Source organism: Schistocerca piceifrons, chromosome 7 (assembly GCF_021461385.2).
Source record: "Schistocerca piceifrons isolate TAMUIC-IGC-003096 chromosome 7, iqSchPice1.1, whole genome shotgun sequence".
Taxonomy (NCBI): domain Eukaryota; kingdom Metazoa; phylum Arthropoda; class Insecta; order Orthoptera; family Acrididae; genus Schistocerca; species Schistocerca piceifrons.
The window spans coordinates 283,173,558-283,188,846 of NC_060144.1; the positions used below are offsets into that span (position 1 = coordinate 283,173,558).

Here is a 15,289-nt window from a genome sequence, read left to right on the forward strand (position 1 = left end):
GGATATAAAATGCAGACTGGCAATGGCAAGGAAAACGTTTCTGAAGAAGAGAAATTTGTTAACATCAAGAATAGATTTAAGTGTCAGGAAGTCATTTCTGAAAGTATTTGTATGGAGTGTAGCCATGTAAGGAAGTGAAACATGGACGATAAATAGTTTGGACAAGAAGAGAATAGAAGCTTTCAAAATGTAGTGCTACAGAGGAATGCTGAAGGTTAGATGCGTAGATCACATAACTAATGAGGAGGTATTGAATAGAATTGGGGAGAAGGGGAGTTTGTGGCACAACTTAACAAGAAGAAGGGACCAGTTGGTAGGACATGTTCTGAGGTATCAAGGGATCACAAATTTACCATTGGAGGGCAGCGTGGAGGGTAAAAATCATAGAGGGAGACTGAGAGATGAATGCACTAAGCAGATTCAGAAGGATGTAGGTTGCAGTAAGTACTGGGAGATGAAGAAGCTTGCACAGGATAGGGTAGCATGGAGAGCTGCATCAAACCAGTCTCAGGACTGAAGACAACAACAACAACAACAACAACAATATTTCCATAATGACTGGACTCCTAAACTATCTGTTCTAGGTAGTTTCCAGAGAAGGCAATTTAGGAAGGTTTGGCAAGATGTCTGGACACATCCACCATTGTAATTTTTCCGCCTGATTCTACGGTGATTAATGCAGTCTTCAGTTACTACTGTATGACTGGGAAACATCTGTATTATTGAACTGATGTTTTCTCTAAAGTCTTCTGTGTGTGGAATAAAATAATGTGTTTATCAAGAAAAGCCATTCAACCACGCCATAAAAGCCTGGAAAATTACATACAAGATCTGACAGAGGTATAAAAATTTGTGATGGGCTAAATTGCATGCTGGAGTGGGACCCAAAATGACAATTCCTGTCTTGCATGACCAGTGTGCTACCTGAGGTAATTTTAGAAACTGTAAAATCTAAAATTTACAGTTATGGAAGTGTACATATGGTGTTATCCATATGTTATCCAGTAAATGTACTTCTGGTTATGTAATATCACTTGGTTTTAATTGTATCATTTTTCTTTATGTGATATGAATGAGAACGTTAGAAACACTGCACCAAAATGTAAGTGGAAATTTTTAATGGTGAATTATTGCACTGCTTCATTTTTGATTTGTAATCATAGGATACTACAATTTTTCATTTGAAGTTCAAATTTCACATTTTTGTACAGGGTGACATAGAAAAACAGGAACATTTCCACAATCCAATAAAACTAGAAGTGATTAAGGGAAGAAATTGCATTCATAGTAATTGAAACCTTACAACTTTGCCATTTATGAAACATTGATGGCATTTATCATTTTTTAAAAAATTACGTCCTTTACATGGTATCCTCCTGTATGAATACATTCGTCAAATCTGCTGTTGAGATTCCTCATTGACTGATGCAACATCTTAGCCAGGATACCGTTAATTGCATCCTGAATTCTCTATTTTAACTCATCCAGGGTTCTTGGTTGAGTCATGTAGGCTTTGCTCTGGGAATAGCTCCATATAAAAAAAAAAAAAAAAACAAACTGATAAATCTGGTGATCTAGGGGGCCAGGGAATGTTAGCGAATCGCGAGATCACACGGTTGCCAAACAATTCTCACACATATGCCACTGATTACCGTGCAGTGTCTGCTGTTGATCCGCCCTGTTGAAGCCAGGCTTCTTGAACATTCAGAAAGTTGTTCAGTGCAGGTGCAACGAAAGTTCGTAAAATCTCCATGTAATGATCGGCTTTGACAGTTATAGTGTTTCCCTGTTCATTTGCGAAAAAATATGGTCCAATAATGCCATGATGAAACACCACACCATACTGTCACTTTACTAGTGTGAAAAGGGTGCTCATGAATGTCTAGGATTTGTCTTTGCCCCAGTAACAGTAGTTCTGTTTATTCACATAACCTGTGAGATGAAAATGTGCCTCATCTGACATGCACGACTTGTTTAGAAATTCATCATTGTTGTTTATTTTTGTTATCATTTGTTGACAGAATCCTAATTGTATCCAATAATTGTTGTCCTTCAGTTGTTGCACCATCTGTAGTTTTTACGGATGAAATTTTAAATCAAGATGAAGAATTCTGTGAACACTCTCCTGGGACATTCCAACCACTGCTGCTTGCATATGAATTGAATGTGACATCAAATGTTCATCGTCCTGTTTGTTTCTTCTTGATGGCAGATCCAGTCTCTTCAAAGTTATTAATCCAACATTTTATCAGTGTTACGACAAAAAGCCATCATGGTGTCCTAAATTATAAAAACGTTGAAATGCCCTTTGCACTGCTACCAAACTGTCAGTGTTTTTGTAAAAACATTTTTATGGCAAACTCACACTGTTTTCTGTTCCACTGATCAATGAGTACTGAAATGGCAGACCGTTTACTTGCTAACTGTCATGAACCCACAGTGCTGCACTTGCCTATGGCTGCCACTACTCATTTCAAACATTGGTGTTATTCTGTCACACCCTGTACATTTAAAGTAAGCTCTGCCATCTGTTCAGTTGCCTTTTACAGTGCAGAATGGCAGGCAGCAGAAAAACTTGCTGTGATAAACACCAAAATTCTTTCTTGGGCATGTGACCTGACACTTCAGGATACTGCAACAGTGATGAAATTTGCAGGCAGTTCATAGTGGCACCAATCACTGAGAAGATGAGGAAAAGCCATCTGTAGTGGTGTGGGAACTTACTTCGAGCAGATAAAGAAATAGCAGCAAAACACAGGCTTTCTTAGAAAGTTGGTAATAAGTGGTAAGTGACCTATTGGGAGACCTAGGCAATATTGGCTCCATACCCTTCATACAGACCTATGATAGTTGGCCTTCATCATGACTAAGCACAGAAGGCCTACACTGTGACAACCAAGACAGTTCATGTTAAGAGCACACAGAGTGCCAAAAAAATGGATGCCCCCTTACATTGTGTGGCAAATGCTAAGGTAGAAGACGAAGACTTAAAATGATCAAATTAACTACATTGGCAAACAGAGTGACCAAGTTTGGAAGTAACTGTAGATCAGTGAATGACTGTTTAAAACTAACTAAATAGGATGTCAAAGGTGACCAGGAGAAATAGCATTAATAGCCACATTTCAGTATCCAGTCTGTTGGTATTACAAACTACAACAGTTGATCCTCCAGGAGTGTAAATGTTTTGTCAAAAATAAAAAGTTGTTTTCTCATCACAGTTGGCCAGTTTCAGCCTTAGAAAACATTCAGAGTGATATGAAAACACTTAAGAATATATGCATCAAATCCAATTGTGTATGCAAACAGTCATTAAAATTGTCAACCACATGGAATTTTAAGATGCATATGAACTCAAGAAATGCGTGCCTGAAATATGGGGAAAGGAAATAATAATTGCATTGTTCGAGAAGGGAGGCCTTGTTAGGAAAAACAAGGAAAAACAAATTGATAAATGAAGATGTTACGAAGGAACTTTGAGTAGAAAAGTTTAATGATAGAACTGAGAAGAGTAGGTTGAAATGTTTTGGACATGTAAAGAGAGTGGAAGAATACCAAATGGCCATATGGAGGCAATTTGAGGTCAAAAGGGGTGACCAGAGAAAAATGCATTGACTCGATCAAGAACAATTTAAGTTGAAGGAATCTGTACTGGAACAAAATGGTTATAAAAGAAGGGTAGTGGGACAACAGGGAAAAGTGGAGAAATATCAAAAAATCCCAAATGGTCTGATGCTGGGTAAAGGGACGACAAAGATGACAGAACTGCTATTAATGCATATGTTCTTCAGTGCACATGTATCACTTGAATATTGTGTCTGAGGGTGAAACTGGCCAGTCAGATGTGTCCATAAAGTTTGTATTTCAAGTAGTTTACCATGTCAGTGGAATCATAGTTTCAAATTTTAACATGTTCACAGTAGCTGTGTGTTCTAATGTTATGAAATTTTGACATCTAATAGGAGCAAATTCTGTCAACTGAATCATATGCCAAAAAACTACATTATTGTTTCTGAAAACAGCAGCAGCATCAAACATCCAACTCAAATGACATGTAGTCTAGATATGACATATGGTGGCATTAAGGAAACTACTGAAATCAAAAAGCAATAAAATATTGTATACCCAAGTACAGTATCTGTTAAATGTTGTATTGTTAGCCATCACCTGCCATGACATTACGTGAAACAGTTTGAACGTGTCACTGTGGAATGGTAACTAGGTCACCAATAAGCCCTTGATCTAGACATGTCAGTTAGACCCCCACAAGGTAAAGGAAAACATGATTTGTAATGCATAGTAGTAGTCCTTTACATTCTGTACAACATGAGGATGACCATTATCTTGTTGGATTATAGCTTTATGAGTGTGTTGAAAGAGGGACAGCATTAAGCTCAACAACGTTGTTAATATTGTTAATACAATAAAATCCTTGCCAGAAGATGGAAAGAGGGAGTAAGCTTTGTGAAATGTCACATTCACAATGCAAATGGCAAGAAACTGGTGAAGATTTTATTGCATTGACATGCTGTAAAAACTTTTGTTGCAGTCACAGTTAGCAGTAGCTACAATTCAGTTACTGGAATTCTGTGAGCGTTGCAGTCACAGTTAGCAATAGCTACAATTCAGTTACTGGAATTCTGTGAGCATTTTACAGCATGCGCACACACACACACACACACACACACACACACACACACACACACACACACACACACACCCACCCTTTGGCTGAAGCTCACTTGTTCAGCAGTCTTTTTGTTGTGCCTGTCTGTGGTGAGTAGCAATCTATCCTTTCCCTAATACTGTCAGGATGTGTAGACTGTGTGAATGAATGCTCAAGTAATTATATACAGCTACTGTGTCATAGAGCAGACAACTGTTGGCTTATTTATTCAGTCATCACAGAATAAAATGTGTGCCAGAAGGTTATCTTGGTTGTTAGCATATGACAGCTCATTGTATAGTCTAGTCTAAAGTGGGACTACATTAAAAAAACCTGAAACTAATATTTCATAAAAATTATTTTAGTGTTAAACAAAAGATATCAAATCTTGATCATTCATGTCCTTGTCTCATATTTACTTACCCATACAAATGTGGGTTTTTTTTCGTGTAAAATTCTTATTTTTTTTAAGAGTTTGAGCTCTAATGGTATTTATATTTGCAACAAAAAAGATAGTGGTCATGTCTGTTCTGTGAGCATTAGATTTTTTTAAATATTGTGCTTGCTTGTACTGAATAGGACATTAACCTGCTTGTTCCCCTTTGCACTGTCTCATTTTGTATTATTTTTTGTTTCCAGAGGCATGATGATGATTGCAGAAGTTGAAAGTAGGTTTGAAAATATTGATACATTTATTAAAGACATAAAGAAATTTGGTTTTGCAAATACATTGAAAGATTTCTCACATAAAATATTTTACTTCTTGTACTTTAAAAAAGTGAGTTCAGTGAAGAAGTCCAATAAACTGCCCAGCATCTTTCTAAAACCATGTTTATACAAGAAGAGATGATTCAATATTGTGTGTGCTGTTTGGATTAGTTGTCATGCTGCTTGAAAGACTTTTATAAGATTGACTTTAAGTAGTTGAGCTTTTTCATATAATAAATTTATACTGCTTTATTGTTTAAAATAGAATTATGTTCATTACGTGCGTAACTTTACATTTTCGATCTTCATATTGTGCATTATGTTAAACATATGAAGAACACATTTACAAGAAACTGTTTTTCTCAAATACATATCTTTATGTAATATTATAGTAACTGAAAAATGACAGTTGTCAATGCTATAGTGAGCAGCGGTTGCCACCATCATTAAAACGGAACTCAGGCAGGTTGAAGGGCACATATTGAGTAAAGCAGACCATTTCAGAAACTCTGAAAAAAATTAATCTAATACTTATGTCTTAAGTACAAAAGGCTTTCTCCACTATTTAGGAATGAGCTGCTAGCTAGAGAGCTGAAGAACTTTTTATTTTGCCAAACTGTAACTCTGTTCTGTCTTTGTGCCAATAAAAACAGAAGCCAGTGTTTTTTCATTTTTGTCATCTCATACAGAGGGCCTTTCTCAGTCACCTGACTCATAAAATTATCACTTAAGTGGCAATCACTTAAAACTAATTATATGACTGAAGAACATTGGACAGATACTATTAACACACAAGATGACGGCATGAATCAGATGTGGCTAGACAATTAATAGGATGAACATTTATTTTTGAATTAAAACTGCATTGACAACAATTTCAGTCTGGACATTCATCCTCTATTTCTTCCTCTTGAATCATTTTGGCACATCTCATAGACTGATTCAAAGCACTGATGTAGACTTAGCTCCTCTGTGATTCTCCAGAACACCAATGTTACGTTAATAGTAAAATATTTCATGCCCAACCATAATTTTCCATGTTCTATTATTATAATCCTTTGTTAATAACAAGAAATTAGGAACCATACAGTTGTTATTATCAAAATAAATGAATTTACATCAAACAATAATTATTCACCATGCAGTGGATACATTGAAGGGTATATTTGAATGTAAACAAGAACATTGTAACACAGTAACTCAACTTATAAACACACACACACTAGTATGAAGAATTGTATTAAGTAGAGCAGGTGCCATGAAGAACAAAGACAGGAGTAGTGGGGTCTACGAGAAAGATGGACAACAAGGAAATGGGACAGGAATATTGAATCAAATAGAAGTGACCATGATGCAAGGAGACACACACAGATTGAAACAAGTGGACTCCTTCCCTCTCACTATACTTCAATTCACAGTATTGTGGACCTTCAACAACACTTGTTCTTCAGGACACATCCTCCCCCACTATTCTATCCTGAGGAATATCCAAGTTCCAGCCTGTATCTTGACTTTCACGACTCACTGCTACCACTTTTGGTAGGTATGAGATCTTTTTCGAACAGTATTCCTGCAGCATCTGTGATAGTCCGTACCTTTTGTTGCCATTGTCCATCTCTTTCCTCTTTTTACAGATGCATATTCATTCAGATACATATTTCTCAATCCACTGTAAACTGCATGTAGGAGGGTGCTTTGAACCATTTCAGATACTTCCTGTACTGTTCGTTTCACATGTGGAGCGAAAGAAATACCTCAATAGCCAGACTCTGGATAACTTGGACATCACGAGATTTACCCAGCAGAGGCCAAGTGAACAAAATTATCTTTCTTTCAAAAATTCAGCTTTTAGTTCCCTTAGTATTCTATTACACTTTTATACAGGATATGCTATTATTTCCTAGAAGTATGTTTGAATTTATTTGATGACTGCTATCATGCCTACTTTGCAAGGATTCCAAATTCTGCTGCAGATCTCTAGAATTGGTGCCACTAGCAGCTTGAGTATGTTTTCCTTTACAAATAAACCACATTATATTACTGTCTGGAAAGAATCGCTGTGGGGGTGAAAAAGCAGTACAGCCCAAGACATGCAAATACCCATACTTCAGTCACCCAGTGTTCAACAATGAGAGCTCTTAGTGATTTGCATCGAAAGTTACACAGTTTCAAACCTTTATGAAACATTTTCTCACTGACAGAGAAAAGAAGAAAGAGGATTACTTCCAAAAACTGCCACATGAAGCACGACTTTTATTTTATTACTTACTTACTACAACCTGTATTCACAACACATTTTGCATACAGTATTCATATATACAATGGGATGTACCAACAAAATTATATCACTGTACGACTCACAGTTCAGGAGATATTATGACATCAACAATGAGATGCATGAAAAACTGCTGCATCATACAAGACATTTAAATTTATTACTTTGTTGCTGCTAACTCTATTCACAACACTTTATGTAGCCAATATCCACATATGCCAATGAATATGCCATCAAAAATATATCATTGTACAACACGGTTATGACATTTTAATTTATTTCTTCTTTACTACTAATTCTATTACCAACATATTTTTCAGACATTATCCACATATGTTGCAGAATGTATGTACACAAATATATCATTGCATAACCCTTAATTCAGGATACATCATCATAAACATTAATCTGCATGAAAATGAAATTGTAGGGCAAGGTTCGCCAGAGGTACATTTTAAATAAGTGTACAGATACAAGTGAAATATGTTACATACATGTGAAATATATTTTACATGTGCATATGTGAGCAAAGTTGTGTGTAAAAAAGCACATACTAAGCCTCTGGAATTATTTCAATAAAATTTGATACGCAAATTAGTTATGAGCTGGAAAGAAGTACTGTGGTGGTAAGAACCACCAGCCTCCTATTGGGGTAAGTGTGATAAAGTGGAGAGAGATGGGAGTAGTAGATGGACATATAGCTAAGGGAAATAATGAAATAGGGGGTAGGAAGAGATAGACAGACATAGTTAAAACTAATCAAAATATCCACTGATATGCTGCCGGTCTATAGTGTCCAACAGGCACAATATTTCGGCGATCATACATGTCGCCATCATCAGGTGAACTGACGGACTGAGCTCCTGTGAACGTGCCGGCACGGAGATCCGTACGCTATGGCTGCTCAGAGGGAACTGGGTTCGGTCGCCGTCGCTCAGTCCGTCAGTTCAACTGATGATGGCGACATGTATGATCGCCGAAATATTGTGCCCCTTGGACACTATAGACCGGCAGCATACCCGTGGATATTTTGATTATCAAATACGCCGGGAGAAACTCAAGAATCACATAGTTAAAACTGGCTGCAACAAAGAAAACAAAACCACAGTCTTTTACAGTAGAGTATTTTCTTCTTCACAGTCAGTTTTAACATAAAACCTGTGCGTTGTTGTTTAATACTAGGTCTAAAACTTTGCTTCTGCTGTTTTTTCTCAAAGTTCGGGGCTTTATTGTGAAAAACTTACAAAAAAAATTATGATTCATAGTATTGCGCATCGCTGACCACTACATTCTCCCATCTTTCGGATAGCATACAAATCCTGTAGCAGAAGAACTGGGAGACTTTTGTGGGATCCTTGAATCGATTCAATTTTGCACTTGTTCATATAATCAGAAGTGCTGGTCAGCCAGACTGTATGCCACTGATCAAATATCAGAGTTTTGCTCTAATTAGATAACAAATGTTTCATTCTGAGCATTTTTGCTTGATTGGGTATAATTAACAACAGGCACAAAATACTTTACAGAAGCTCTTTAACTAACAGTACTAAAAGTCATACTCGGGGCTACCATCCTCTAATAGGTTTCCACTCCTCTTCAATAAGACCATCTTTGTGAATGTAATAAACGGGATGTTGAGATGCTGTCGCACATGCCTAAAAATGAGAGAGGTTGTTTCAGTCTCACATATGCATCCACACAAAAAAGCAAAAATTATAATGCTTATTTTGAAATGTGTGTTCATCTTTGTTTATAAATGACACCAAATCAAACTACAGAAAAATGAAGTTTCTTTCTCCTGACTGACTAGTATGCAACATTCATAGAATGTTGATGCTAATCTGTGAGTAGCAAACTTAAATTATGCTGTATTAGAAACTAGGTTAGTTGTACTTTTCATTCTATAAATCCATAGTGAGGAGATCCTCAAGGATGTCCCACAAGTCAGAAATCACCACACACTTCTCGAAGACTAGGCCTTAGAGGACTGTTCCAACTAGCTGAATGCCGCTTACATGGTAGTACAAAAAGCGATCTTTGATTGTAGGACGTTATCAGCATATCGCCAGTCCCTCCAGCCATTGCCTTTGGATGAAATGCGTTGGCGCCACTGCTTCTTTATAGAAGCTGCTACTTATTTGGCTTGACAAGGCTGAATGGACCCTATTCCAGACCTCACTACCCCAGAAAAATCTGAGGGGGCACTGAGAACTGAACTTGGGTCCTTCCACACCAAAAGGCAGCGACATTAAGAATTTGACTATGGAGGCAATCGTGTCAGAGAACAAGAATACAAAATATATAGTCCCAAAGAAAAACATTACTATATATATATATATATATATATATATATATATATATATATAATGGAAGGAAACATTCCACGTGGGAAAAATTATATATAAATACAAAGATGAGGTGACTTACCGAACAAAAACGCTGGCAGGTCGATAGACACACAAACAAACACAAACATACACACAAAATTCAAGCTTTCGCAACAAATTGTTGCCTCATCAGGAAAGAGGGAAGGAGAGGGGAAGACGAAAGGAAGTGGGTTTTAAAGGAGAGGGTAAGGAGTCATTCCAATCCCGGGAGCGGAAAGACTTACCTTAGGGGGAAAAAAGGACAGGTATACACTCGCACACACGCACATATCCATCCACACATACAGACACAAGCAGACATATTTAAAGACCAGTTTGCGGAGGGAATGTAAATAAAACTTAATGGGGTCATTGTGGGGGTGTTGTGAGGGTGACATGGTATTAGAAGGTGGAAAGTGTTAACATGAGGTGAAATGAAAATGAAAATAAAAATATATGGGGAGAGATAAAGGTGAACCGGAAAGAAACAGGAGATCTGGAATGAAAAAAGGCGAAAAGGTGTTGGTTACAGCTGGGCTATGTTGGACTTGGGTTGGTAGATAACGATGTGCATAAAGGTTAGGTGGTTGTTGCCGCCAAAACACGTTAAAGGACGCAGAAATTCGGGAAAATTTCGAAAAAACTGCGTGTAGTATATTAAAAGGAGTGGTATTGTGGTGGCAGATTATGAAAATGAGACTAACAATTGTCTGACGAAGAAATAATCGCGTTAAAACCTGTGGGAAGCGGCTAAAAATGATCAGTGGTGTGGGAAAAACGGAGATGGAAATAAAGCGAAAGTTATTAGAACTGGCCGAAATGGTTGTTTAAAAGGTGAAAGGAGCTGTTTGTGAACTAGAAAACGGTGGATATTATAGCGGCGGTAGTGCTGAAAGCGGCAAAAAATTTTTTTGGTTATGGTTTGGAAGTGGGTTACGTATTATTGAGTATATATATAGGCGGGATAAAATAGTATAGCAGATTACGGTAAAAAGGAGAAGGTGAATTCAAAGTGAAACCAAAGTGAAACTACTGGCAAAAACAGAAAGAGGAAAATAAGACGACAGAAAAGATTTCGAAATGCAACAGTGACAATAACAAACGTAATTGTTGGATTCAAATTAATGATATCAATTTAATGGAAGGAAACATTCCACGTGGGAAAAATTATATATAAATACAAAGATGAGGTGACTTACCGAACAAAAACGCTGGCAGGTCGATAGACACACAAACAAACACAAACATACACACAAAATTCAAGCTTTCGCAACAAATTGTTGCCTCATCAGGAAAGAGGGAAGGAGAGGGGAAGATGAAAGGAAGTGGGTTTTAAAGGAGAGGGTAAGGAGTCATTCCAATCCCGGGAGCGGAAAGACTTACCTTAGGGGGAAAAAAGGACAGGTATACACTCGCACACACGCACATATCCATCCACACATACAGACACAAGCAGACATATTTAAAGACCAATATGTCTGCTTGTGTCTGTATGTGTGGATGGATATGTGCGTGTGTGCGAGTGTATACCTGTCCTTTTTTCCCCCTAAGGTAAGTCTTTCCGCTCCCGGGATTGGAATGACTCCTTACCCTCTCCTTTAAAACCCACTTCCTTTCGTCTTCCCCTCTCCTTCCCTCTTTCCTGATGAGGCAACAATTTGTTGCGAAAGCTTGAATTTTGTGTGTATGTTTGTGTGTCTATCGACCTGCCAGCGTTTTTGTTCGGTAAGTCACCTCATCTTTGTATTTATATATATATATATATAGTAATGTACTTTGTGAAATGGTCCTCGTGGATGTTAAATAGATTAAAACATCCTAAAACATATTTTCATGTAGGAGATAACAACAAAATTGTCACAACATATAACGTGCAGAACACTGAGGTGCATATGATAATTCTTAGGCTGCTGTAGTCACACATGATCAAAGAGGAAATCAGTTCACAACACTAATTTACACTTATCACATTACTGCACTGAAGATTACAGGATTCAGTTTTTACATAACACTCAAACACACATTATTTGATATTATTAATATAATATATCTAAAAACAAAGATGATGTGACTTACCAAACGAAAGTGCTGGCAGGTCGATAGACACACAAACATACACACAAAATTCAAGCTTTCGCAACCAACTGTTGCTTCGTCAGGAAAGAGGGAAGGAGAGGGAAAGACGAAAGGATGTGGGTTTTAAGGGAGAGGGTAAGGAGTCATTCCAATCCCGGGAGCGGAAAGACTTACCTTAGGGGGGAAAAAAGGACAGGTATACACTCGCACACACGCACATATCCATCCACACATACAGACACAAGCAGACATATTTAAAGACAAAGAGTTTGGGCAGAGATGTCAGTCGAGGCGGAAGTGCAGAGGCAAAGATGTTGTTGAATGACAGGTGAGGTACGAGTGGCGGCAACTTGAAATTAGCGGAGATTGAGGCCTGGTGGATAACGGGAAGAGAGGATATATTGAAGAGCAAGTTCCCATCTCCGGAGTTCCGATAGGTTGGTGTTGGTGGGAAGTATCCAGATAACCCAGACAGTGTAACACTGTGCCAAGATGTGCTGGCCGTGCACCAAGGCATGTTTAGCCACAGGGTGATCCTCATTAGCAACAAACACTGTCTGCCTGTGCCCATTCATGCGAATGGACAGTTTGTTGCTGGTCATTCCCACATAGAAAGCTTCACAGTGCAGGCAGGTCAGTTGGTAAATCACATGGGTGCTTTCACACGTGACTCTGCCTTTGATCGTGTACACCTTCCGGGTTACGGGACTGGAGTAGGTGGTGGTGGGAGGGTGCATGGGACAGGTTTTACACTGGGGCCGGTTACAAGGGTAGGAGCCAGAGGGTAGGGAAGGTGGTTTGGGGATTTCATAGGGATGAACTAAGAGGTTACGAAGGTTAGGTGGATGGTGGAAAGACACTCTTGGTGGAGTGGGGAGGATTTCATGAAGGATGGATCTCATTTCAGGGCAGGATTTGAGGAAGTCGTATCCCTGCTGGAGAGCCACATTCAGAGTCTGATCCAGTCCCAGAAAGTATCCTGTCACAAGTGGGGCACTTTTGGGGTTCTTCTGTGGGAGGTTCTGGGTTTGAGGAGATGAGGAAGTGGCTCTGATTATTTGCTTCTGTACCAGGTCGGGAGGGTAGTTGCGGGATGCGAAAGCTGTTTTCAGGTTGTTGGTGTAATGGTTCAGGGATTCCGGACTGGAGCAGATTCGTTAGCCATGAAGACCTAGGCTGTAGGGAAGGGACCGTTTGATGTGGAATGGGTGGCAGCTGTCATAATGGAGGTACAGTTGCTTGTTGGTGGGTTTGATGTGGATGGACATGTGAAGCTGGCCATTGGACAGGTGGAGGTCAACGTCAAGGAAAGTGGCATGGGATTTGGAGTAGGACCAGGTGAATCTGATGGAACCAAAGGAGTTGAGGTTGGAGAGGAAATTCTGGAGTTGTTCTTCGCTGTGAGTCCAGATCATGAAGATGTCATCAATAAATCTGTACCAAACTTTGGGCTGGCAGGCCTGGGTAACCAAGAAGGCTTCCTCTAAGCGACCCATGAATAGGTTGGCATACGAGGGGGTCATCCTGGTACCCATGGCTGTTTCCTTTAATTGTTGGTATGTCTGGCCTTCGAAAGTGAAGAAGTTGTGGGTCAGGATGAAGCTGGCTAAGGTAATGAGGAAAGAGGTTTTAGGTAGGGTGGCAGGTGATCGGTGTGAAAGGAAGTGCTCCATCGCAGCGAGACCCTAGACGTGCGGAATATTTGTGTATAAGGAAGTGGCATCAATGGTTACAAGGATGGTTTCCGGGGGTAACAGACTGGGTAAGGATTCCAGGTGTTCGAGAAAGTGGTTGGTGTCTTTGATGAAGGATGGAAGACTGCATGTAATGGGTTGAAGGTGTTGATCTACGTAGGCAGAGATATGTTCTGTGGGGGCTTGGTAACCAGCTACTATGGGACGGCCGGGATGATTGGGTTTGTGAATTTTAGGAAGAAGGTAGAAGGTAGCGGTGCGGGGTGTTGGTGGGGTCAGGAGGTTGATGGAGTCAGGTGAAAGGTTTTGTAGGGGGCCTAAGGTTCTGAGGATTTCTTGAAGCTCCGCCTGGACTTCAGGAATGGGATTACCTTGGCAAACTTTGTAAGTAGTGTTGTCTGAAAGCTGACGCAGTCCCTCAGCCACATACTCCCAACGATCAAGTACCACGGTCATGGAACCCTTGTCCGCCGGAAGAATGACGATGGATCGGTCAGCCTTCAGATCACGGATAGCCTGGGCTTCAGCAGCGATGATGTTGGGAGTGGGATTAAGGTTTTTTAAGAAGGATGGAGAGGCAAGGCTGGAAGTCAGAAATTCTTGGAAAGTTTGGAGAGGGTGATTTTGAGGAAGAGGAGGTGGGTCCCGCTGTGACGGAGGACGGAACTGTTCCAGGCAGGGTTCAATTTGGATAGTGTCTTGGGGAGTTGGATCATTAGGAGTAGGATTAGGATCATTTTTCTTCATGGCAAAGTGATATTTCCAGCAGAGAGTACGGGTGTAGGACAGTAAATCTTTGACAAGGGCTGTTTGGTTGAATCTGGGAGTGGGGCTGAAGGTGAGGCCTTTGGATAGGACAGAGGTTTTGGATTGGGAGAGAGGTTTGGAGGAAAGCTTAACTACTGAATTAGGGTGTTGTGGTTCCAGATTGTGTTGATTGGAATTTTGAGGTTTTGGGGGGAGTGGAGCTGGAAGTGGGAGATTGAGTAGATAGGAGAGACTGGGTCTGTGTGCAATGAGAGGAGGTTGAGGTTTGCTGGAAAGGTTGTGAAGGGTGAGTGAGTTGCCTTTCCGGAGGTGGGAAACCAGGAGATTGGATAGTTTTTTGAGGTAGAGGGTGGCATGCTGTTCTAATTTGCAGTTGGCCTGTAGGAGGATGCTCTGAACAGCCGGTGTGGATGTGGGAGAGGAAAGACTGAGGACTTTTATTAAGGATAGGAGTTGACGGGTGAGTTCATTGGCTGAGTTGATGTGTAGGTGAAGGATTAGGTGGGTGAGGGCAATGGATTGTTCAGTTTGGAACTGGTATAGGGACTGATGGAAAGAAGGGTTACAGCCAGAGATGGGAACTTTAAGTGTGAGGTCTTTGGGGGTAATGCCAAATGTCAGACAAGCTTGAGAAAATAAAATATGGGAGTGTAATCTGGCTAGGGCAAAGGCATGTTTGCGGAGGGAATGTAAATAAAACTTAATGGGGTCGTTGTGGGGATGGTGTGAGGGTGAC

General features: G+C 39.7%; 2 protein-coding genes across 5 annotated transcripts in view; one reads left to right on the forward strand and one right to left on the reverse strand.

The window, feature by feature from the left end:
* Positions 1-6,060, forward strand: part of LOC124804643 (ribosomal RNA-processing protein 8) — a 94,479-nt gene extending 88,419 nt beyond the window's left edge. For both annotated transcript variants that reach the window (XM_047264863.1, XM_047264862.1), the window contains one exon: positions 5,306-6,060. In XM_047264863.1, coding sequence (XP_047120819.1) covers positions 5,306-5,516 — 211 coding nt within the window. In that variant the 3' untranslated portion in view covers positions 5,517-6,060. The remainder of the gene's footprint in view (positions 1-5,305) is intronic.
* Positions 6,061-8,628: 2,568 nt separating this feature from the next.
* Positions 8,629-15,289, reverse strand: part of LOC124804853 (D-threo-3-hydroxyaspartate dehydratase-like) — a 125,268-nt gene continuing 118,607 nt past the window's right edge. For all 3 annotated transcript variants that reach the window (XM_047265207.1, XM_047265209.1, XM_047265206.1), the window contains one exon: positions 8,629-9,304. In XM_047265207.1, coding sequence (XP_047121163.1) covers positions 9,215-9,304 — 90 coding nt within the window. In that variant the 3' untranslated portion in view covers positions 8,629-9,214. The remainder of the gene's footprint in view (positions 9,305-15,289) is intronic.